This window comes from Sardina pilchardus, chromosome 24 (genome assembly GCF_963854185.1).
Source record: "Sardina pilchardus chromosome 24, fSarPil1.1, whole genome shotgun sequence".
In the NCBI taxonomy this organism is placed as follows: domain Eukaryota; kingdom Metazoa; phylum Chordata; class Actinopteri; order Clupeiformes; family Clupeidae; genus Sardina; species Sardina pilchardus.
This window is the reverse complement of record NC_085017.1, coordinates 2830767-2856172: the sequence shown is the minus strand read 5'-3', so window position 1 is coordinate 2856172 and position 25406 is coordinate 2830767. Positions and strand designations below refer to the sequence as shown.

The following is a 25406-nucleotide window of genomic DNA, read 5'->3' as shown; positions in this document are numbered from 1 at the left end:
ATCAGACATGTTTGAAGGTGATGCAGTAGTGTGGGATTCTTTGGTTGGTTCGGTGTCACTGGAGCAGGAGCACAGATCAGGCAGTAGGAGCGATGGCGACACTGACTGGACATCTCTCTGTAGCTTCACACTGAAAAATACTAATAACCATAAATACTCATTTTAGCCGTTGTGATTTATCCGTAGGAATAACAGACAGCTAATATAAACATGTGTTAGAAAATACTCCTTTTTAATAGTGGGAAAAGCAAATAAATGTTGTATTCTCACTGGATGACTTCTAATACTTCTAAACTAATCTAGGGTGGGGGTGACCTAATCTCAATGCAGTCTCAGTTGTGATAGATTAAATGGTGCCCTAGAATCTAGTCTGATCGGCCACAACCTAATGAATTTGGCCATTCAGTTTTCCCTCTCTGCTTTGATGCAAGCTTGTCCAAACATTTACTTTGATTTAAATATGGTTTGTGACTGTAATTATTTAAAACACTTCAGCGGTTTGAAAATGTGCCAAGCACTCTGGTGCCCCTTGTGGTGAGAAATAATAATAGCAATCTGCCTTTGACTTACCATTTGGTAAAGGCTGTAAATTGCACTATTGTGACAGGGTGTATATGAAAATGAAATGTTCCTCTGAATAACTTGTCAATTCCTTGTCAATTGTTAATCACCAATGAAATTAACAACAACCCTGTAACGTGATCTAAATATACTGCTTTATGAGTTGAGTGTAAAGAATGGATCTGATTATTGTTCATTATCATTATGTTATTAAGATGAGATTGATTGTACTGTGATTGCTCTCAGCAGAACCTTCTTGTTACTTCCTGGAAAACACACATGTCTATTTTTTACCCTCTACAGCTGATCCAAAGGAACAAACAAACAAACACAAACATGTTGCTTGCAAGCACTAAACTGATCCCACAATGCACACAATTGCCATTTATAAGCAGTAATTTCATCACTTAACATGCTAAACTTTGAGAGCAGTGTGAAATATGGGATAAGCTAGCGTTACCACTTAATGGAGTGAAACCTTGCCAGTGACCGTTCAAAAGGACTGATCCATTATATTGGTAAATGTTCCTCCTAAATCCTGCTCTCTTTCACGCCATCTCCCCTTCAAAAACAGTGTGAACTACAGGGGTTCAACACAACCCTTATGGTGGTTCAAACACATTCAATGTTTACATGCCATATGGTCAAATAAAAGAAAAAACAGTGCTGTCTCATGTGTTAATCAAGCTTCCAGGGCTTTGAAAACAGAAAAGATGTGAGTTGTGGTTTGATATGTGGTTAATAAAATAAACATTCCTAACACCGAATGTCACCTTAAGCCTAATTTCATTTGATCACTTGTAAGCTGACCTGTGATAGACTGTTACCAGACAAGGCCTAGAGAGGGACTCTTATCCATGTGTTCTATGAGGGCTTACATGTCTGAAATGCATCTATAACTGTAGGCTAATGCATTATGTGTTGTAGCAGATAAACACTGCCAGTTCTGAGTAGAGCATGCATACAAAATTATTTTGTCAATGGAATTTTCTTAATAAATCAAGTATAGCAGATGTCAAACCTGAACTCCTCAAATAAACAACTGCAAAACCATGAGCTAGGCCAACTCATCTTGTTGCTGGCTACTTCAACTAGCCTGTTCTGCATTTTGATTGCATAGGCCTACTCGAATTCTGTTTGGACACAATTCATCTGTCATGTAGCTTAATATGCTTCGCCATTCAGAATGAGTAGTCACATATATGCCTAACTGATGATTATTGCTGGGCTACTTTGCATTGCTTTTCGGGATTTATTAGGTTTAGAATGGCAAAATAAATATTTCTGTGCACTGGCGTTTAGTCACTATCAGGGGCCAATCAAAAACGCAGTTTCGTGCCAGTGACGTCATCTTCCCTTCCCATGATGCTTTGCACTCCTAGAATGATCTCTTTCATTTTGTGAAATCATTCCAGAATTACCCTATGCGGGATATCAGAGTGTGTGCAATGTTACCTTTTATTTATATAATGAAACCAAATGAATGCATGAGTTTTGGTTAATTATGCGCAGTGCGTATGACTCATAACTCCCACCGTTATTGACATGTGCATAGCACCGAGAGGCGAACTACTCCATGTCTCTTCTCTCATTAAAAAGGGTATCTGCCGTGACTGGCACAGGGAGGAAGGAACATTCTGACTTCCCTGCGGAATCGATATCAAGAGATTTCGGATGCATAATTTTTACTCTTTGGGGCTGCTAATGCGCGTTAAGCTTGGCGCCCCTCCTTACAATGTCTAAAATAAATGAGTAGACTAGTATTAAGATTAGCCACATTTTGAACTAATTATTGACGGTATAAGGGTTATCACATGTAACTTTACCTACTGAGGGATAAAGAGTGAGAAACAGCATGTAGGTTACTGCATGCATTGAGCAATTTGCGTGGTGGATATTCACGATTCAGTGTTTAGCGGGTGGTCGCAGTTGTATCAGAATAAATCAGACAATCAAGATGACCTAACACATATATCATTTCGTGACAGCAACGAATGCGTAATGGAGATTATGCTGTTCAATCGTGAATTGAGGCTTTTTCTGTCTATGGCTTGAACAGGGATGAGCTTTACCAGGAAGTGTATCTCGAATCTGGACTGCGCATGTTCGCAAGCATTTCAGAATGTAAGGATGTGTTCGACGTCGTTGTAAAGGTAGGAAAACAGCACACTGGTGTTTTTTGCGAACATTTATTCTGGACGTATGTTGCTCCCACGGTTCTTAGTTTCAGTTTGGGACATGGTATGGGTTTGGCTGAAGTTATTATCTCGGACGCAGCCTTCTCTCGGAATGGCGGAGCAACGCCGCCGTCGCGCTCCAGTTAGTGTACGTGCCGCCGCACAGGGAGACGTCATTTTGAGGGGGAGTGAGGAATTGAAAATGCACGGCGGACGTACGTTAACGTTAGTTTAGAAACAAGCGGCACGTCGGACGTTGTTGTCATCTACCTACTGATCTGTGGCGCAAATGCTGCCTATGGTGAATGTAGGCACACATCCACAGTTGGTCCTGCAAGCATGGGACGCTGACTTGTGCTGCTAGTATAGCATTAGCTTCTTAGCCGCCTAGCTTGTTCATGTTAGCTAACCCTAGCTATTTTACTGGCAAGGTGACGTGAGAAACCTCCGTTGAGTTCAGGAGTGGTCCCAGTATCTGTAGAAATTTAACATGTTTGCCCAAACTTTCTGGCATAAGACTAACACACTTCTGACAATAGCTGGTCGATGGTGTATCGTAGGTTATGGTGGCCAGGGTTAGCTTATAAGCTAGCCATAAACAGTCCTCAGTTGGCAAATCCAGTCACTTTGTCAGCTACTTTTAGCCGGCTGTTAGCCTACAACAGCCACAAAGCTAAGCATCAGCTATGGTGGTCATTGGTTAACGGTACATCGAAATGCATGACACACTGTTATGGCTTAAACTCTTTGGAAACAATGGAGAAGTTATATTTTGGAAATCTTTTCTATAGCAGCTAGCATTGGTATAGACGCTATAGGCTACTGTGTTTTAAATTGAGCGCCGTGACCTCAAAGTTTATCGTTGAGCTCAAGTCCCCATCACAACACAGCCTCATGTGGGATGGAATGCAACATCATTTCTAGACATCTCAAGAGAAACCATTCTGTTCTTGTTGTACAAAGAAATAGATTTGCAGTCACCACTCAGTGCATTGATGAACCAGTGAGTAGTGCTAATTGAAGAGGGGTAACAAGAATCCAACAACGGTCAAACTAACCCACTCAATCTCCAGCCTACCTACAATGGTTGTGGGTGAGGACTGAAACAATAATGGCCATTTATTCACCCTTCTCTCATTAGCACAGTGCACAGACGCGACAGCTATGGCGAACACAGAGGTCACTGTGTCCATGGGGGACATGGTGGTGGTAAAAACCACAGACCAGGACGAGGAGGGGGAGCCAGACAATGGAGGCAAAACGCAGGTCATCCTTCAGCTTCAGCCCATCACATCTGGGTAAGACATCAGGAGGGTGTTCCAAGAGTGTAGTTTACTGACAAACCTGGGTAAGTCAATTCAGCGTAGCCTAATAAGAAGGGAAACTTCTTTTAAGAAGAGTCATTTTGGCTTTGTTTTGCTAGGAGCTTCTGATAATCACAGGAGAAGCCTTACGCTGAGGTAGGGGATTTCCCTACAGTGGCCTATCCCTGACCAAGTCTGTTTAACACCACACAGCATGAAGCAGGATACTACAATGCACAGCAAGCTGGGCTCAGATGTTGTCATGCGCCACATGTACTCAGGATCTGTAAAGGCCCTCCTTCCTTCACAGCACTGCTATGTAGCCAGTAATCCGAATGTAGGGGTATTGAACTATAGGACACTTCTATTTGGAGGTGCACCATTTGAACAGTTCAGATGCAAAAGCCCCTAAACTCCATCTCCATCAAAAATGAGATAGTGATGGTGCGTGAATGCTCTCCACACATAGTGTACATTGATTAAATGATCTAACGTCACAACCCTCTAAATACCACTTTCGTCTGAAATGTTGATTTGTAGGGAAAAAGCCTGTAGCAGCCTGATGAAAAATGTTAATTTAAAGGAAAAGTTGTCAGACAGATTTAAAGGGTTTTGCATCTGAACTTTTTAGTTACTTTACTCTGCGTTAACTTCCGCCCCGAGAGAGTCCAACTCTGTCCAACTGCCTTTCATGTTCCTGCCATATTTCTGTCTGCAACAATAGTGACTGTGAAACACAAAGTGTTGTGTGGGTGTGTTTGATGGCGTATTCTGTTTTTGCGCAGATTGGGTGAGGATTCTGGGGAGGCGGAAACAGCTGTGGTGGCCGTGGAGGCGCAGGGTGAGTGATGAGACACAGCCGTCTGAGACCAGAGGAGAGGAGGAATTTATCAACTCTCAGGGATGATCACGATCATCATAGCTCTCGCTATGAGTTGTGTTCTTTGAGTGGGTGATGCTAGTCATTAGCAAAGCTTATTGCAGATGATTGTTGTTGCATAATGTAATTATTCTGTTTGCATTCTCTCTCCCTCTCTCTCTCTCTCTCTCTCTCTCTCCTCTCTCTCTGTGCACTCTCTCTCTTTACACTCTTTTAGAGGAGGCATTAGATGAGGAGGGAGTGGAGTTAGGTTACCCCATTACTTGTGGAGAGAGTCGAGCGGTGCTCCTCTTTAAGAAGTTCGTATGTCCCGGAATCAATGTGAAATGTGTGCGGGTAAGCAGCTGTGTTTTGTTTTGTTTTTATCATACCATATCCGGTCACATGAGGGAGACACACTCGCACTGCAATATTACTCTTTGGATATATTCGAGGATTCAAGCATATGTATCAGTCACATACATAGGAAATGCTTGGCAGTGAAATGGCATTTAGCTGCTCAACTTTACTAAGCAGGGAAGTCCTTTATTAGAGAACTATTTATAAGGATGAAGAAAAAAAGATTAAGAAGAATTTAATAAATAGATTGAGAGAGAAGGAGGCACAAAGTGCAGTGTGTGTACGTGCAGTATGGCAAGTCCATGTAATGTATTTTAAAGTGTTTTAGATGTGTTCAGGATGCGGATGGCTTGAGGAAGGGAACTCCTCCACAGTATCTCTGTTTTAGCCATATGAGAACAGTGACTGCCTGACCTTAGCAGAGGTGGAAGAAATGGTACAAAAATATTGTACTCAAGTAAAAGTACAAAGTTCACACTTTTATGAGATATTAATCAAGTGCAAGTTAAGATACCCATCTGAAAATGTACTCAATTAAAAGTAAAAGGTAGTTCATTTAAAATATACTTGAAGTAAAAGTTACTTAGTTACTGTTTTTGTTTAGGGAGCAACTACGGCAGCCATGTTGTTAGGTAATACCGTTTGACTGAGGCTTTTTTCGTACGGACAGTACTCGTTGACCTTGAAAAAAGTAAAGTAAAGTTCTCCTTTAAGTTTTGAGCAGTAGTTGATTTTGTGGTTTTTATTAGTTAGTTTGGCTCATCCCTGCTCACTTTGCACTACTCAAAAGCCTTTCATCTTATCTTGTTTATTTAGTTGACCATCGCTAGTAGGCTTGTGGACCGCTAATTGTTCTGCTGCGGGTGTAATGTCTTTCTCCTAGAAAGTCCAAAAACAAAAGCAAAAAGCAGGGCAGAAAGAGAGAGATCAAAATGAATATCTCTGCTATCGTTAGTGCCAAAAACAACTGAGACAACCCAATGAAAGAGCAGAAAATACACTTTCCTTGGTTCCACATGTAATCTGAGGTATCTTGTGATCCACTTTCATCTCCATCTTTTTCAGAAAGACTTGGTGCCAGCTTGATTCATGCCTTATTGTAGGCTACATGCTTGCTGATCATTGTCACCTTAGTGGCGCGATTTGTTTTTGTTTGTTTGTTTGTTTCCCTTTTTTACTTAAGTACAGATTGGATTTGTGATGTTGCAAAGTACAATACTTCACAAAAAGTAATCAAGTAAAATTTAAATTACAGATTTGAAAAACTACTTAGAAAATGCATAATGCACATCAAAAACCTACTCAATACAGTAACTTAAGTAAATGTATTTCGTTACTTTCCACCTCTGGACCTCAGTGGTTTGAACTGTCCATGGACTCAGGGTGTGAAATGCAGTGTTTGTGCATTTCATGATGAAGAAACTTGACTTCCCGTTTTAATGTATTCTTGGTTTTTGGGATGTCAGATCAAGGTACAAGGTACGAGGTACAACCCCATATAAAAATGAACACTTACACTCTAAGGCTGGGATTATACTTGTTGTTAGACCAAGCGTAAGCGTATGCGCCCGTGTGCGACCTGCTGTGTCCTGTGTACAGACTTGCTGCAGCATTATGCACCCAACTGGAGGTCTTCACTAGGGGGAGACTATAGTAACATCAGATGTGGATGTGGCCATGTGCCATTGTTTACTCTCATGATTGCCCCCAGCTTCGATGTCGATAATGCATCTTGCAGTCACCTTTTTTTTTGGAGTGATCGCCCCCTACTTTCTTATCAGTATTGCATCTCGCGGACGCGTCATGTTCGCTTGCGACGACGTGCACGATCGACGCACCAAACGACCGCAAAATACGCGAGGCAGCCATGATACGAACACGAACGCGTTGTCTGCAGCAAGTCTAAACCTGCCTTAACAAGACCTCCACATCGGCATCATCATGTCTGCTGTTTGAGGATGGCTTTCTTATCTCGTGATAGCATGTCAGCAGCTAGAGATGGCCTTCCTTTTTTCGCCAGGCCAACTGTTAAGTACACATGAACACATTATGACATTGCCTCTGCCTCCCTCTCTTTCTCTCTCTCTCTCTCTCTCTCTCTCTCTCTCTCTCTGCCTTTCTCTCTCTTTCTCTCCATCTCCCTTTGCCTGTTTCTTTCTCTCTGCAGTATGAGGACCAGCTGATAAGTCCCAAGCAGTTTGTGCACATGTCAGGGAAAGCCACACTCAAGGACTGGAAGAGAGCCATCAGAATGGGCGGGGTTATGCTCAGGTAAGCCGAGACGCCGCCCAATCTCAGGGTGTGGTACAGGCTTCCCATGATGCTCCTCTCTATATATGTAAAGATTTTTTTTTTTTTCATGACATTTCTTTAATAGCTGTATTTCTTTCACATAGTTGTGTAGCATGTTTAGTGTAACATGGAAATATATATTTTATAAGTTGTCAATGAAGCTTTGCTTCAAAAATCAGTGTTAAAGTGCCTGTACCCACCATGACTGCATTAGGTAGAGAAGTACAGGAGACCCACACTGTTTTCTTTATGATGGTTAAAAGGGCATCTGCTGTGACTAGCACAAGGATGATAGGGTGATCTCTGTTTACCTTGCGGAATCAACATCAAAAGATTTCGGGTGCAAAATGTTTGGCTTTGGGGTTGTCAATGATCGATTATCTTGGTGCCCCTCCTCTGTATGTGAAAGTAATTTTCTGGTTGAGTGTAGCCTATGGATGTTTATGTACAATGTACATACAGCTGATTGGATAAAATAAATATTGGACGCTGTAGTAGATAATCCAGCAACATTTGTACATAAAATGTTGAAATGTTTTTAATTCCTTTTTTCTTTTCTTTTTTAATTAAACAACCAATTATGACAAAGGCACATTTCCCAAAATATATTGTTTTATTCTTAAAACTGTAATGTTCAAATTAATACAATCATTTTATATATTGTCACTAAATCTGTGCTTTCTTGAAGTACAAAATCATTGAAATTCCAGGCACACTTGAGGTCTTTTAAGTTCTTGAAGTCTTTTAGAACAAAATGAGCTATATTACTTTTGCAACGCAATAGAGAAAGGTCAAGTTTAATAAGCTTCAGCTTGTGATGTCGGCTCCTTATTCACTGTCATTTTCCTTTCATTACGCAGTGATGAATTCATCCATTAAATTAGCATATCACTTGTTAGACTTTTATTGTTTCCATTTCTGTGGAGATTTCATTGACTTTGCTCGGCATATTAATTGGCACTATATTGAGATATGCCGAGTGAAACGGAATGCCTGAAAGGAATACAAAAACCCAGTCGGGTGTGTTTATACAATCCGTGTTGCTGCCAGCTCTCAAGTCAATTAGCGCGGTCTTGTATTGCCTAAATAGCAATTGTCCAGCATCAAGTAATAACTGATCTTACAAATTATTCTATTGTGTTCTGCCTGAAACATTTATGTAATATTTGTGGCAGTACACTGAGAAAGTGAGAAAAACAACTTCACTCATTAGCTTGGTTTTGATTCACATCAGAGCCGGATGGATTTGTACACTTGTGCACTTTCATCACCTCGATATTTTGCTACCTTCATGCCCAGGTCTCTTGTAGAATATTTATTCCCTAAAATATATATTTGCAAACTCAATACAACTGTATAAGTTGTAATTTAGTTGTAATAAAGCATGCAACACATTTAGGTATCTAAATGTGAACTGTGTTCTAGATTACAAATTCATATTTTATAGGGTAACACCACTGACATTGTTACACGGTGTCCTGTTGCAAGTTTCTGTGTAATCTGGTGTAATGATGGATATACCATTATATTCCGTATATCATCCCACAGTTGTGTCAAGTTTGTTGTTTTTTGAAGCAAAAATGAATACCTGATGCAGCCCAGTAAATGCCCCCAGATCTTAATGTAGTGGTAATTGTGTTTATGTTCCCCGGGATGACCAAACATTTTCTTTGAATTGTTGAGCACATGAGATTATGTGAACTGGCTTTCCTGTTCCCCTTCCCCTAGAGTATGTGTTTCTCTCCTGTCGTTCCCCTCACCATATGTGCTCATACCCTCATCACATGTGTGTCTTTCCTGTTCATATGCTGTCCCCCTCACCACATATGTGTCTATCCTGTTCTCCTCACCGCATATGTGTCTATCCTCATTTTAGTTTGTAGGAAGTTTGTTTATTGTGGATTTTCTCAAAATAATGTTGTGCGCAAAGCAACTGATTTCGCTTTGAAGAGTCATATATGTGTCTATTATTTTCCCCTCACCACATATGCTGTTCCCCTCACCACGTGTGTGTCTTTCCTGTCCTCCTCATCATATGTGTCTATCCTGTTCCCCTCACCACATATGCTGTTCCCCTCACCACATATGCTGTTCCCTTCACCACATATGTGTCTATCCTGTTCCCCTCACCACATATGCTGTTCCCTTCACCACATATGTGTCTTTCCTGTTCCCCTCACCACATATGCTGTTCCCCTCACCACATACAGTATGTAGCCATCTAAAGCGAAAACAGTCGCTTTGCGCACAACGTTATTTTGAGAAAATCAACAATAACAAACTTCTGGGTTAACTCATTGAATGCCGCGTTGTTTTTGGAAGCTATGTTCCAGAGTGCCGGCAAGCTAGATTGTTGTTAACTATTTTTGTAGAGCCACAGCGTATTCTATGTTATAGTTATGGACATATACTATGGCTCATTTGAAAGGTAAGACTCTGAGCTCTCAGTGGGTGAAAACCGTTTATCTCTACGTGTCTCCATTCCTGAGAAATCTCAAGCTAAACAGTGGCTAGTTTTCATCAAAATCCCCGTTGTTCCTCTAGAAACGGAGATATAAGCCACTTAAGACAGACGTACATTTCCGGATTGTAGGATTTCATGAGTTTTTAATCGTCATCTACTTCAGTTCTCTTCATGATAGACTTCCAAAAATCACACATAAGGTGAGTTAGAGTGTATAGTTTCGTAATAAAAAAAAAAAGCGAAAAACGCAATATTGCGTTGTTGGCACTCTACGCATGGGAGCTAAAAACGCAATATTACGTTGTTGGCACTCAATGAGTTAAAATGTTGAATTTCATTTTTTCGCATAATTCAACAGTATACAGTCTACAGTTTCATATCGTGAACGCATTTCACAGAAAAACATACGTTTTGACTGTTAAACCCGGCGAAGATTCAACACATTTGCTGTCATTCCTGTTGTCCACGCGTCGCTTAATATTAATAACTTCATTTAGTAAATTTGACCGAAACGGCTGGTTTCGCTTTGCAGAGTCACATATGTGTCTATCCTGCTCTCCTCACCACATATGTTTGTCTCCTGTTCTCCTAACCCTGTGTGTTTCTCCCCCCCCCCATGGCTGCCCTCCCCTGGGCTCTCCTGCAGGAAGATGATGGACTCTGGCCAGCTGGACTTCTACCAGCACAGCACTCTGTGCACCAACACCTGCCGCAGCACCAAGTTCGACCTGCTCATCAGCAACACCCGCTTCCCGCCCGACAGCGCCCTGCTGTCCACGCCCACCTCTACCACAGGTGAGAGCCTCAGACGCCAATAAGCCACGCCCCCCACTGTGGGTCAGCAAGGGCTCTGCTGAAGTTGGTGTCATTTGCTGCCAGGCTAGTCTAGCAACTCTCTGCTGGCTTCCGAGCTGGGCTTAACATTATGACGACTGACCTTCGACCATAAGTTGCGATCATTCAGCCTGAATTCCCCTTCCTGTTACTTGAAAACATGAAGATGATTGGTTGTAGCGCTATCCTATTGCATGGAGGGGGAATTTGAAAGACAACCGTTTATGCCACTCCTCTGATTGAGCCCTGCCTATGGTGAGTTCCCAGACCCTACATCTTGATGTGGGTCTGGCTCACCAGGCTAACAGAGTAGTAGAAATATGATTGAAAATGACTTTGTTCTATTCTAATCCATTGTGTTGTGTTGATTTCAGTAGTGTTGATTTCAGTCTCTTCTCTTCTATTTTGTGCTCTGTAAGTTGGAGCAAACACAGTTTATTTTTTACCAATCTCCTCGTAAAGTTTCTTTTTTTCCCTTATTGTTATTTGTAAAAGAGAGCTAGTTTTACATCAGCGGGGATGGTGCTGCTCGGTCAAGGATCATTATTTGATGTTTTAGAATTCAGTGCATTGGCAAACCGTGAGTCTCGGCAGTGATAATCCATGTCTCTTCCTTGCTTTCTGATTTTCTGAAGGGTTTGTGCGTGTGTGTGTGTGTGTGTCTGAGAATGTGTGTGGGAGGTAATTGGTTTGTTAAATCTGGGCTGTTTTTGGTACATTTAGTTGCGTTGGGTAACGGTGAGCAGGGAGCAGGCGCGACGGATCGAGCGGAGGAGGCGACGGCCGCCGCGTCGGTGGAGTGGACCACCAGCAGCGTGGAGACCACCGTCAAGAAGGAGGGCCAGGAGATCTCAGGTGAGCCACCGCGCACAGCGCACTGACACAAACACACCTGTAGCATCAACACCAGGGACTTTAACGGGGAATTTTCAGCAAGAATAACCAGCAAGTTTCCCATGGATCATATGGATCATATGGATGGTTTCTTGAGGTCACAGAGTACTGTTGGTATGGCCAAAAAAGCAAAAAACAATTGGGTTTACGTAGCTTGAGCTGCTGCAGCCAACAGCTAAAGCACCCAGGCAGCGACAGCGTCCCACTCTGGGGGATGTACATGGGGGCTCATGGACAATACTCCACAGTGTAGTGCTTCAGCTGTCTGGTTGCTTTAGCTGTTGGCTGCATTGTTTTTTTTTATCAACGACAGTACTTGTGACCTCGAGAAACTGAGAAATTGTTAGGTTTATGCATGAAACATGTTAGACTTAGCCCGTCATTTAAATTAGGGTCTCATGAGGTTTCAGTGTGACTAAAACATGATGCTCACCTATGTGAAAAATATACATACATTTGAAGTCATGTAAAAGTCCTGTAGAAAACTGCTTTACATTTGCCCAAGGGGGCTCAAACTGTCTTACTTTTGCTCACTCTGTGTGTGTGTGTGTGTGTGTGTGTGTGTGTGTGTGTGTGTGTGTGTGTGTGTGTGTGTGTGTGTGTGTGTGTGTGTGTGTGTGTGTGTGTGTGTGTGTGTGTGTGTGTGTGTGTGTGTGTGTGTCTGTGTGTGTGTGTGTGTGTGTGTGTGTGTGTGTGTGTGTGTCTTCAGAGGACACTCTGAACTTCTGGAAGGGCATTGCGGATGTGGGTCTGATGGGGGAGGTGGTGACCAACATCCGCACGGAACTGCTGGAGATGCTGAAGGGGGTCCAGCTGCGGTCGGACCACACCAGCTTGCAGGACTCGGGTGAGTACAGACACACACACACACACACACACACACACACACATACACACACATACACACGTACACACATCCACACACACACATACACACACACATACACACACATCCACACGTACACACATCCACACACACAAACGGGCACACATGGGCACACACACACACACACACACACATACACACACACACACACCCACATACTCACACACGCACGCATGCACACACACACACACACACACAGACACACATACACACCGACACACTTATGCACACACGGCTGGAAAAGGGTGGAGGGGGCAGGCAGTGTCCCTCTAAATGTCAGGAGGCACCACGGAAACGAGAGTAATTTGATGGGGTGATTTGGAGTCCTGTTAGAATATAGCACTAATCCTGTTAGAATATATATTAAAACAATGTTTTCAGCACCTCAAGTTTTCTACATTTTGTTATGCTTCAGACTCAGAAAATTCAGTTACTTAGTTTCTCATCAACCTTCAACATCAACAATATTCTACCATAACGTCTATAAGTAAAACCTTCAAGTAACTTTTTTTTTGTCTTCTTTTTTTTTGTAAATATATGAAAAAACAAAAGACTCAGATAGCCCGTATAATCCTATAAGAATGTTATGGTCCTTATCACAGATGAAAGATGGATTTTTCATGCATTCTCACTATTAACATGGAAATGAGCCATATCCTGATATCCCTCAGTGCTGAGTTTCATTGTGCGAGAAGTCACGTATGATAGGATAATGATAAAGCTTTTGTGTGTGTGTGTGTGTGTGTGTGTGTCTGTGTTTTGCATGCTTCAGAGGTGGCCGTGTTGAGTAATCTGGTCCAGGTGTTCGGACTACTCGACTCCATCAAGAAGATCTTGAGCGAGAAGCGTCTTCAGACTGACCCCAGCCAAGAACAGGACCTCCACACACTGACCAGTAAGTAGAGGAGGTGGACCAGCGATGATTACCAAAAATCAAAACAAATCAACAGTTACTTATCGCTGTGTTTTGCTGATGTGTAGAATCCACAATATAGTAGGGTATTGTTTTTGTTTGTTGTATATAAAAATCATCAAACTGAAATGGTTATTGCACATTATGTAGTAGACTTTACGGTGTAAAATACAGCACCATACCAGCAGGTGTCACTGCTGAGGAGTGAATCCATGCTGTAGCGAGCAGGATGTGAATGACAGGATGCATCAAGTGATATGGCCATGTTAGGTCTATTGATGCCTTCATTTGTTGGAGGTCTAATGCACCGCATTGGTCTTTTGAAGACACTGAATGCCTTCAGACATGACAAACTCTTGGCAAACTAGGACTTTTGATGTAACCCGTAGATGAAAGCATGTTTTGAATTAAACTTGCAATCAATACATACATCTTTACGTCTTTTCTTTGGCGTTGAGCGTACATGTCAATGGTGTTTTACATAATTTAGTCTGTGTTGTATGCGCATCCATGGACTTGAATGCTGAATCCCCACGCCAAACAGGATCTTCCTCGTACACATGCGGAGCTGCATTGATGCATGTATTGATCCTCGTTCCTCTACCTACTGCCCTGAAAAGTTCTGTGTAATAGCTACATCAACTGACCTTTCCTTTAAGTCCGTGCGCTCTATGGGAATACTAATTAGAGTGCTGCTTGACAGATAGCGTCGGGATCGATCCAGTATTTTGCTTACTCTTAGTTTAGCCCATCCACCGAATAAAGGGAGAATGTCATCTCGTGTGTGTTTGTGTGTGTGTGTGTGTGTGTCTCTGTCTCTCTCTCAATAGAGATTGAGAACGTGACGTAAAACGCAACGCATTTTGGGAATAGGTGGCCCAAAATTAAGTTGTTTTACTGACGTGCGGGAACAACGAAGTGCAGTTGTCGAAATGCCGTTTACCTGCTGTGTTATAAAATTCAATAGAGTAACATGAAGCTTATCTTTTATAGTTTTCCAGCGTGGAAAAATAATAGTATACGTCATGTTTCAGAGGTGACAAAAAGGCGAGGAATGGCTTGGATAGCAGCACTAAGGAAGCGCGAGATTATAACTGTTTTTCACACAATTTTTTCACGCTTAGTTTTCATTATTATCATGCCAGATCATAGACCCAGACCCACTAGTTTACATGGGCTGGCATCAGGCGAGCCAAACCTACCCATAATTCTTTGTGTTTTGATGACTTTGGTCACATGTCTTAGCGATCTCTATTCAATTCTATTCAATATAGCTTTATTGGCATGAACGTTTCAGAAACGTTATTCTCTGTCTCTCTCTCTGTCTCTCTGTCTCTCTCTCTCTCTCTCTGTGTGTGTCTCTCTCTCTCTCAAATTCAAATTCAAATTCAAAGGAGCTTTATTAGCATGACTGTTTGCACAATGTTGCAAGCTAGTGTTACAGATAACACAGTCTCTCTCTCTCTCTCTCTCTCTCTCTGTGTCTCTCTCTCTCTCTCAAATTCAAATTCAAAGTCTGAGCTTTATTAGCATGACTGTTTGCACAATGTTGCAAGCTAGTGTTACAGATAACACAGTCTCTCTCTCTCTCTCTCTGTGTGTGGCAGGTCTGGAGCAGCAGCTGGAGGAGCAGAAGAAGCAGCAGGCCCAGAGCTGGCTGGCGCTCAACAGCATGGTGGCTCCTCCCCCACCTCCCCCGACCAAGCGGGCCCCCAAGCGGCCGCGTCTGCAGCGTCCGGCCTCCACCACCGCGCTGCTCAGCCCGTCGTCCATCTCGCCGGCCGGCCAGCCGCTCAGCCTGCAGCCGCAGCAGTTCACCGTGCTGTCGCCCATCACGCTGTCGTCGGTGGGCCAGCCCTTCACCGTGGCCAACCTGCCCATGGCCACGCTGGCCCAGAGCGCCAACACCGTCACCCTGCACACGCTGCCCGGCGGCTCGCACATCTTCACCCGCTACACGGGCGCGGGAGGAGGAGGCGTGGTCACCACCAGCGCGGCGGACGGCAAAGGGGGCGACACCATCACCCTGCACCCGTCCTCGGGCCTCACGCTGGTGGGCACGGCCGCCGTGCAGGACCCCGGCCACCTGGGGGCGCTGATGAGCCCCGTGGAGCTGGTGCAGCTGGCCCAGGGCGCCATGGGGGCCGAGGGCATGGTGGTGTCGGCGGCCGGCGGAGCCGAGGTCATGGAGGGGGCCATGCTGGTCCAGCAGGATCTCAGCGGGGTCATGGGGGTCGCGGGGATGAGCGTGGAGGAGAGCCAGACCCACGCCACGGTCATCGAGATTGACCCGGCGCCCGGGGGGGTGGAGCAGCACACCGTGGGGGTGATGGAGCTGCAGCTGGCCACCGGGGCCGCCGGCCAAGGGGTGGACGAAGACGAGGTCACCACCGTGGTGGTGCAGGGCTCCATGGTGGCCACAGGCGGCGAGGAGGAGGAGGAGGAGGAGGCTTCAGCCATGATGGAGCAGGGGGAAGGGGAGGAGGTGCAGACAGGCCAGGGGGAGGCGCAGGAGCAGCAGGAGGAGGTGCAGGGAGAGGAGGTGGCGGTGGCGTCGGGAGAACTGCAGCTTGAGGCTGACGGACAGCTGGAGACGCTGCAGATTATGGTGGTGGAGGATGAAACGACCACGGCCACAGTAGAGGACAAGTGAAGAGGTGTGTGTCTGTGTGTGTGTGTGTGTGTGTGTGTGTGTGTGTGTGTGAGGAGCGTTCTCTGCACTGCCAACCCAGGAATGAGGAGAGCAGATTGGCGTGTGTGCGTGTGTGTGTGTGTGTGTGTGCCATACGTGAATGTGTGTGTGTGAAACGTTTTGGAAAGCTTCAGAGCTGCCAAGGACAAGCCTTCACACTACCGCACTGGAACATGGACCTCCGTAACTGTGGCTTCGATGTAGTTGACAAATTGTAATTTAAAAATAAAACGACTGCTCGACAGGGTCCCCCGTTTCAGTATGATGTATTTTGTAATGCTTTTTTTGTATAAAGTTCAGTATTTTTCGCAAAGGACTTTTTGGAGAAATGTGAAAGGCACTTTTTTTATTTTACATTTTTAATTTGGCCAAAACTCGACGACGAGCAGACCTCCGTTCAGGTCTGGTTGGACTTTGGCACCATATGAACTAGCTGTGGAGACTCTTTAGAGACCTTGTAGTCTGGATGAAGTCGGATGCTCTCTGGATGATATTTTGGATGCAGTATCAAAGGCCCCTCAGCATGGCTGGAGTTCTTGTCTGGGTCAGACTCTATGTGTGTGTGTGTGTGTGTGTGTGTGTGTGTGTGTGTGTGTGTGTTTGAAGCGTCTGCCATGCCACGGGTCAACTGGCTTCATCTTTGTCAGTCTAGTGTCTCCATGGAGAGGAGTCGTCCATCTGTTATGTAACAAGCCGTGTGAATGTTCAACTCTGGTTTCTTCTTTTCAGTTCATCGTTTTGTCGGACACTCTGTTTCTTCTTCTTCTCCTCCCATACTCTTCTCATCTCTTCTCATCTATTTCACACTGTGCTCTATACACGCATCACTCTCTCCCTCTGTTTTTCCTCTCCCTTGTTCTCTCCCTCTCTCTATATCCCCCTCTCTCTCTCTCCTTTGGTGTCTCTGAGGTCTTCAGAAGTGTGTGTAACGTGGCGTTGGCCTTCAGTCCAAATGCGGGCGTTCATGATGAGTGTGACCTTTTTCTCTGAGCTGCACGCTCACCGTCTCAGTAGGGAGACAAATGCTGCCTCACTCAGTCTCTCTCTCCCTCTCTTTCCCTCTTTTTCCCCTCCCTCTCTTTCATAATCCCCCCTTCTCTTCTTCTCTCTGTCTGTCTGACTCTTTCTCCTCTCATACATGTCATCTCTGATCCTCTGTCTCTCACCTCACTCACACACACACACCTTTTTTCTTTTTCTCTTCTATCTCTGTCTTTGCCTCTCTGTTGACTTCTCTCAGTGCCGACATCTCGCTTAAAGGATTTGTCTGAAAATTCACTCACTAAGTCACCAGGTCTAAACGTTGTTCTCCTCACTCATCATCCCACTTTTCTCTCTCTCTCTCTCTCTCTCTCTCTCTCTCTCTCTCTCTCTCTCTCTCTCTCTCTCTCTCCCCAACTCTCTTTTACAGATTAACTATGTTACAAAAAGAGAAAAGAACTGACTGACTCCAATAGAATGTCTGTCAAATAGGTTACCTGGAAGTCTGTGTGTATGTGAGTGAGCCATTATTGGCCTTTTGTTCTGGTGTGTGTGTGTGTTTGTGTGTGTGTGTGTTCGGCTGTGTTCGGCTGTGTTCATGGAGGCAGGCCCTGTCAGGTGGAATGTGTTGATTATTTAAAAGCCTTTAAAAGTCCTGTTAACTTGCTTTTGCCATCCTCACAACATAAATGGCTACAATGACTTGCTGTGTCGAGAATGAAAAAGGATTTGTTTCTTGTAGAAAGATAACAGTTTGCAAGAAAGTAAATATTATTTGAAATAACGATTAAAAAATGTTGGATACAATATATGGTTTGTGTTTGATTAACAGTACCTGTCCCACTGTGCACTTTCACTGAAGCCTTGTGGCATCGTTTCAATGTATTAATTGTTAATGGATATGACATTTAAATCCTTACTTTACTGCAGAATATGAGAAGATTGATATACCAACCAGCACCTGAAAATCGAGAAAAGTAGTCTGCTGATTGATGCTCTTTGATACACCTCTTCACAAACAATGCCTACATCTGTTCTTATCATCATGTGTGGTAAGTCTGCTGCTCTAGCATGTGTCGGGTTAGACTTTATGGATGAAATGGATTGATATCCATGCCCCCTTGGCTTCAATATTCAACAACCTTTAGCGCTGAGATGGTACCCAGTTTGGCAAAAACAGTCTGGAAAGGTCATTGAGAGTTTTTTGTCATGTCACTGTTTTCTCACAAATTGAGTTGCTGGTACTTTTGTTCAGTTGAAATGTGGAGTGGAGTCTCCAGGTCTTTAATCTTGCTGTTGAGACTGTTCAGTGTAATGTTCCAACTTGTACGTTTTCTTACCGAGAGAATCAAGTGCTTTTGAGATGAGGACCTCTGACTCTTACTTGACTAATTCAGTTTGAAAATGCCTGTACTTTTCCTTGAGTGCAGTTTTAGAGTAGGCCTCACTTCAATCAGCCTCACTGCCGGAGCCATAAACTGCATAATTAAAGGTGAACGCCTTGTGTTGGGATTGTTATATAACCACGTCATAAATATGCCACGATGCCGCCAAGCACTGTTATTGTTCTGGGTGGCATTTCATTTGTAGCTCTAAAAGTGTCAGGTCACCATTGTTGATACCTGACGTACGTAAGAAGCTTTTACAGGCAAGTCACACGTCAGGTGTTCATATGCAGTCATAACATGAAAACATTTCAATTTTCATGATGTCACGGCATATACCATTACCATACCATTTTAGAGACAGAACAGTGTGTTGTCAGTGGGGAATAGTCTGTTAGGAGCTATTGTGGTGCTTAATGTCATCTGCCATAATATGATGGCGTTTTGTTTGTTTGTGTTTGATAAATAACCTTGTGTAAATATGTTACACCACTCACTAGCCAGCAGGGAGCAGTAGTGGTCCACCTGGCTGAACTATGTTTGTGGGTGCAGTTGACTAGTTGTGTGTTTGTGTGAGCGTGAGTCTGTCTATGCCATTGTGTGTGTCTGTGTGTGTATGTGTTTGTGTCAGTGTGAGTGTGTCTCTGCTGTTGTGTGTGTGTGTGTGTGTGTGTGTGTGTGTGTGTGTGTGTGTGTGTGTGTGTAAATATGAGGAAGTGTTTACTGTATCAATAAATGGTAAAAAATAGTGTGTCTCGGCAGCCTTAATCTCCGTGTCGGCTCCCCTCTGACGTGCCACCATGCTGGCTCTAATCCGCCGTGTCACGGGCCCCTGTCGGTACGGGCGGGCCTGTCACCGGGGCTGAGCCACACTGACAGGATGTGTTAGTCTGCCATCAGACTGTCTCTGTGTGTGTGTGTGTGTGTGTGTGTGTGAGAGAGAGAGAGAGAGGAGGAGGAAGATAGGATGGCAACATGCCTTTTGCTCAACCCATACCTGTGTGTACAAGTTTGTGTATGTGTGAGGGACTGAGTGAAAGATTATGTTACTGTGTGTGTGTGTGTGTGTGTGTGTGTTTGTTTGTGTGGGAGAGAGGGAGATGTGTGTGAGTGAGAGATGAACAGTGTGTGTATTGGAGAGAAGTGTGTGTGTGTGTGTGTTTATGTATGTGTTGGTATATGTGTGTGTGTGACTATGTGTGGGCCATTGAGGCGCATGAGTCTTGTTCTCAGGCTTAGATGAAAAGCTGCTTGTTGGGTCAGGCTGGATCAACGAGACGTCATTTTGTGTCCCACTCTACCAGGTGGAGGTTGGGAGCTCAGACAGGTGTGTGTGTGTGTGTGTGTGTGTGTGTATGTGTGTGTGGCTCAGTGTTAGACAGGATTGCTGCAGCTGTCTAACAAGCTGTACCTCTCCGATCAGGTTCTCACCTGTAGTTGCCTGTACAGGCAGGAGAGTCACAGGGTGCAGCGTGGCATTACGTTTCACCACTCACTGGCCACTTAGAGGAAACGAGACCCCTGCACTTCACATTGTGTTACGCCATCTCAGCTGTCAGCGAGTCCACAATAGTGGCTCTTCACAGTGTATTATTGAATCTGTGCTCCTCCCCCACCCAAGCACGCCCTGTCCCCCCTCTTTATTGTCCTGCAGGCCAACTCAGGTGGCACCTTGTTTTCCGGCTCACAGACAGGCATGAACCCACCAAAAGATTTTTTCTTGCTTTCCCATGTGTTGGATGTAGCCCCTCCCAAGGAGGGGGGTAAAACTGGCTAGGTTCCCAGATTTGGTGAACTATTTGGGTTCATATTCATAAGAACACTATACATCCTCTGAAAGTGAACATTTTTATCTAAGTCCACTTAACCTCATGTCAAGAAAGATGTTGTTGGATTCATGTTTACTCTGAGTTCCATTACTCTGATAGTTCTGCGTTTTATCTGATGGCTTTGTAGCCTCTATAAATGTATACAGCGCCGATAAGATTTCTTTGATTTTTTCCCTTTCTTTCTTATCGGCGGAGCGTGTTTTGGGGTGAACGGCGGTCAGACGGGGGCCCCGCAAATGTTCTGATAAAATATATGGTTTTAGAACAATAATTCTGGCTTAGGAGTAGATACAGTGGATGGGGATTGAGGGTGATAGTGTTTCAGGAGGCTTTAGATGTTAAAGCTGCTCCCATTCTCTTTTTTATCAAGTCTAGTAAATCTGCTGTGAAGGAAAGGTATTTAAAAGCTATTGAATACCTGTGCCAAGGAGACAAGAAGGGTTTAAACGGCAAGAGCCTGTGTGTGTGTGTGTGTGTGTGTGTGTGTGTGTGTGTGTGTGTGTGTGTGTGTGTGTGTGTGTGTGTGTGTGTGTGTGTGTGTGTGTGTGTGTGTGTGTGTGTGTGTGTGTGTGTGTGTGTGTGTGTCTGTGTCTGTGTCTGTGTGTGTGTGTGTGTGTCTGTGTCTGTGTGTCTGTGTGCGGACCAGTCAGTCAAAGGGGTGACTGCATTGTGAGAGGGGGTGAGGGGGTGGGGTGGTGGCTGTGTGCGGGAGAGATATTGGCCTGGCAGCTCGGACAAGTCGATGCCGCCCTGTCACCCCGATGCCAGGCACGCTGGCAGCCGCGGGTGAGTCACCGCCCATCCGCCCGTCCGTCCCGCTCTCTTCGGAGACAGCAGGTGTGACTTTGCCTTTGATTGCTTGACTGCGGGATGAAGGGCTGGGCCGGGGGGCGTGCGGGGGCAGGACGAAAATAGCAAGGGAGCGAGGGAGAAGAGACAAAAGAGAGAAAGAAGAGCGAGGAAGAGAAAGAGCAGGGCGGAGACGGACAGAGGTGCGAACCCTGTCACTCCGGCGCGGCGATCGGAGCGGCCCCTTGTTTACGTGCGGGAGCGAGACGACGGGGCGCGCCATCCTCACCCTGTCTGTCACCGGCCCCCTTATCACGCGCTCGCACATGCCCGCCACCGCGACAGGGCACGCCGCCGCAGTGCGTGAGTCTGCTGCGCGTCTTGCTAATCAGGAGTTTCCCCGCAAGCACACACACACACACACACACACACACACACTGTCCTCACCTCACCCCCCCCCCCCCCCCCATATCTCTCATCATCCCTCTCCTCTGCCAGCGACCCCCACCCCCCAACTTCGGTCCAACTCCCCCTTGCCCCTCCGCCCGGCGTAACACTCACACAAAATCAAAATAGCGGCTTGTTCAATCAGATCCCTGTCAGACCGTTCACGGCTCATCTCTGCACTGCAATCCTCCCCGCCCCCCCCCCCGCCGATGACGGCAGAAACTTTTTATTAGTTGCGCTCGAGACATCTGATTCAACTCACAGGCCCCCTCCTCTTCCTCTTCCTCTTCCTCTTCCTCTTCCTCGCCACTGAAATAAATACACTGCATGAATATCTCAGACGCTGGCTGGTCTGCTATGAGAATAAAGGCCCCCGAGAGAGAGTGAATGAATTGGCATTAATGGGATATGATCGTTAGGTGAGTCACCGCATCGCATATTAGGCCGCATCAGGGCCGACTGTAATTACCATTTGTAAAGATCCGCTCGCATCAAATTAGATGGGATTTAAATCACTTTCTGATTGCGTGCATGAATGGCTGGTGCTAACAGATAGCCTAGGCCTATGAAAAAGGTTTTTGACCAGCAACGAGTTTAAATAAATCCCCAGAGCGTGTGTCTCGGACAACTGAAGAGGAAATTGTGAGTTATTCAACATGAAATACATTTGCAAAATGAACCATGGACGGATTTAGAAATTACATTTTGACAAGTCTTTGACAGTATAATGGGATATGTATTACTTGGACAACTAGCTGCAGCTTGTCTGTACATTTTGGATGTGGCTCATTGTATCGTCCACAGAAGTCCTCCCTCTGGTCAGAATTTGTCATCGGGATATTAGTAATACGCCCTATATCATAGACAAAAGTATTGGGACACCTGACCATTACACTGACAGGGACTTTTATGACATCCAATTTTAAATCCACAAGCATAGGATAACTCAAACAGCTTGCAGTCTTCAGGGAAGGCTTTCCACAAGATTTCGGAGTGTGTATGTGTGATTTTTTGGCCCATCCATCCAGAACGAAGTGCGTGGTCAGACACTGATATCGGACAAAAGACCCTGGCTGGCTCGCCATCTCCTTCTTGAACATTCCAAAGGTGTGCGATGGGGCTGAGATCAGGGCTCTGTGCAGGTCAGTCAAGTTCTTCCACATCAAGCACACAGCCAACTATGCCTTTAAGTACCTTGGTTTGTGCACTGGGCAACAGTCATGCTGGAACAGAAAAGCCCCCTCCCAAGACAGTTCCCACAAAGTTTGAAACATAGAATTGTCCAAAATGTCTTGGTATGCTGAAGCATCAAGACGTCCCTTCAATGGAACTTAGGGGCCCAAGACAGTCACAAAGTAGAATACTTAAGATAAACAAACAAAACACCATACAATATCAGGATATGCATCATTAATATATCGCCCATCCCTAACAGCCACCACTTCCACTGAATGAATATTCATGCTTGGTTTGCATTGATGCATGATGTGTGTTTCAGTGCATAACAATGGACTGTTTAAAGATGACCTGAGGCAGCTAGAGGTCCAGCCCTTTGGAGCATTCCCAGACATAACCCACGCCATTTTAGATAACTCCTCTACTGGTGTGCGCTTTCATGGAAAGAGCGGCCAGCAGAACAAGAACGATGACAGCAGGTAAACGAGGAAAGAGGAGAAGAATAGAGTCGGCGAAATGAACAGAATCCGCTAATAACCACTTAGCTCGGAGGCCCCGTGTGGGAAAAAAACCTGAGCGCCGAGAGCGTTGCGGAAGATGAGGCGTGTGAATGGCGGCGGCCGTGCCACGGCGGCTCCGCTCTCGTTAACGTGCCACAGACGAAGCGCCATGCTTCCATGGAGAGGGTCTGTCTAGTTTTGAATAGGGGCTGATGATCATTTAAATGCATGGGCTTCCCAGAGCAGAACAGGGGAAGAGAGGGAGAGATAACGGACAGCAGAACAGAGAAGAGACGAGCGGGAGAGAGGGGACGCGAAGAGCGAGTGGGAGGGAGAGAGAGAGAAAGACTGAGAGAAGCATTGGAGAGTTGATGTGAAAAAGAGAGGCATAGAGAAACATTGCAATGAGATGAAGAGGGGGAGAGAGAGAGAGAGAGAGAGAGAGAGAGAGAGAGAGAGCGCAAGAGAGAGAAAAAGACAGAGAGAGCAAGAGAGAGATAGACAGAGAGAGAGTGTGTGCAGTGCTGTGACATGAAGAGAGTGGTGGCTTGGGGGACATACTGTAGTATGGCGCGACTCATTTCCATAGGATCCTCTGTAGCGCACAGCAGCGGCAACAGCCTCAGCACAGCCTCGCACCAGCCCAGGAGTGCATTGTCTGTCTCTTGGAGATATTCCTGCTCTCTCGACTCGCACAGGATTTTCTTCCTCGCGTCTTATCGCTGGCTGCATGGCAAGAGGCGGGGTGTGCGGGAGCAGCACCAGTATATCTTTATGTGGGAATTGACTGTCAGAAGAACCCAGAGCACATTCACTTCAGTGCACAGAGCGGTGAATGTCTGGGACACCCCACACATGCATTTTCATCAGGCCCTATGGCGCTGTTCCGCTATGCTACGCTACGCTCTGAATAACACAGTGGAATTTGTCTCATCAGGTTTGCGGTCACATCGTTAGTTTTTTCAACTACAGTCGCGTTTCATATTTGATGTGTTTGTCTTTGTAAGCCTTCTGCATCCGCTCCGTGCATACAGAGAGATGTCACCAGGGGATTGCGGACCCCCGTGAGAAATCTCAACCCCTGTACTGGAAATCTCAATCATTCATCACTGCCTGACAGAAATGAAATTCAATCCCCCTCCCACCATGTATGATATATATGCAGGAGCGGAAATGACAAAAACAGCTGACTTGAGTTGGCATGTCCTCGACTCTAGGGTCTCAGCCTGCAGATGGGATCCCTGAATCCCTCTATCAGAATTCCACCCTATGCTCCTCCTAAGGTTTTTTCCCCTTTTTTTAAATGAAGCCTCTATCTTTTCATTACTTCATACCCAGCTGTAATGCAGAAAGTGTCCCATTATCTGTGCTCCTATCTTATCTGATTATCTCTCTATCGCTAGCCGTTAACGTATCTATCGTATTCTTTGAGCTGTTAAAGATAAGGCTTTATCTCAGTGCATGAAGCAGCTCACAGACACCTGCCACTCATTAGAAACCCTGATCACAGCGAGTGTGTGTGTGTGTGTGTGTGTGTGTGTGTGTGTGTGTGTGTGTGTGTGTGTGTGTGTGTGTGTGTGTGTGTGTGTGTGTCTGTGTGTCTGTGTGTCTGTGTGTCTGTGTGTCTGTGTGTCTGTGTGTCTGTGTGTCTGTGTGTCTGTGTGTCTGTGTGTTTGTGTGTCTGTGTGTCTGTGTCTGTGTTTGTGGCTGTGTGTGTCTGTGGCTGTGGCTGTGTGTGTGTGGAGGGCACATATGTTATTCACTGACATGATAACCCAAGTACCCTGCCCCTTCTCCCCACGCCTTCCACCCATTCACTTTGTTCAGTCGAGAGAGAGAGAGAGAGAGGAGAGAGAGAGAGAGAGAGAGAGAGAGAGAGAGAGAGAGAGAGAGAGAGAGAGAGAGAGAGAGAGAGAGAGAGAGAGAGAGAGAGAGAGAGAGAGAGAGAGAGAGAGAGAGACGTGTAGCCGAGCTAATCTATATTCTAATCCAGCCGTGGCGTTTGGGTCGAGTTGGCGGGCGGCTGCTTAATATGAGCGAGCGCTCTCCTCCGCCGTCACCTG

General features: G+C 45.2%; 1 protein-coding gene and 2 non-coding genes across 4 annotated transcripts; all 3 read left to right on the top strand.

Moving 5' to 3' along the window:
* The first annotated feature begins 2154 nt into the window (after positions 1 to 2154).
* Positions 2155 to 2289, top strand: LOC134073275 (U11 spliceosomal RNA). The gene has a single exon (XR_009937271.1). It is a non-coding gene; the product is annotated as a U11 spliceosomal RNA (small nuclear RNA).
* An 86-nt stretch (positions 2290 to 2375) lies between these two features.
* gmeb1 (glucocorticoid modulatory element binding protein 1) lies at positions 2376 to 18018 on the top strand. 2 transcript variants are annotated; one of them, XM_062528959.1, is made up of 10 exons: positions 2376 to 2714; positions 3880 to 4036; positions 4828 to 4883; positions 5140 to 5258; positions 7429 to 7532; positions 10664 to 10812; positions 11575 to 11706; positions 12455 to 12592; positions 13404 to 13526; positions 15152 to 18018. In XM_062528959.1, exons 2-10 carry the CDS (start codon positions 3903 to 3905, stop codon positions 16195 to 16197), a joined length of 2001 nt encoding a protein of 666 aa, XP_062384943.1. In that variant the 5' UTR covers positions 2376 to 2714; positions 3880 to 3902; the 3' UTR covers positions 16198 to 18018. The 2 variants fall into 2 exon arrangements, with proteins under 2 accessions (XP_062384943.1, XP_062384944.1); XM_062528960.1 differs by lacking the exon at positions 2376 to 2714 and adding an exon at positions 3090 to 3741.
* Positions 7811 to 7946, top strand: LOC134073276 (U11 spliceosomal RNA). The gene has a single exon (XR_009937272.1). It is a non-coding gene; the product is annotated as a U11 spliceosomal RNA (small nuclear RNA).
* Positions 18019 to 25406: the final 7388 nt, after the last annotated feature.

Coding starts and splice junctions, on each gene's coding strand:
- gmeb1 (XM_062528959.1), top strand. CDS start 3,903: ATGGCGAACACAGAGGTCACTGTGTCCATGGGGGACATGGTGGTGGTA. Junction 4,037..4,827: donor CTTCAGCCCATCACATCTGG/GTAAGACATCAG, acceptor GTTTTTGCGCAG/ATTGGGTGAGGATTCTGGGG. Junction 13,527..15,151: donor GGACCTCCACACACTGACCA/GTAAGTAGAGGA, acceptor TGTGTGTGGCAG/GTCTGGAGCAGCAGCTGGAG.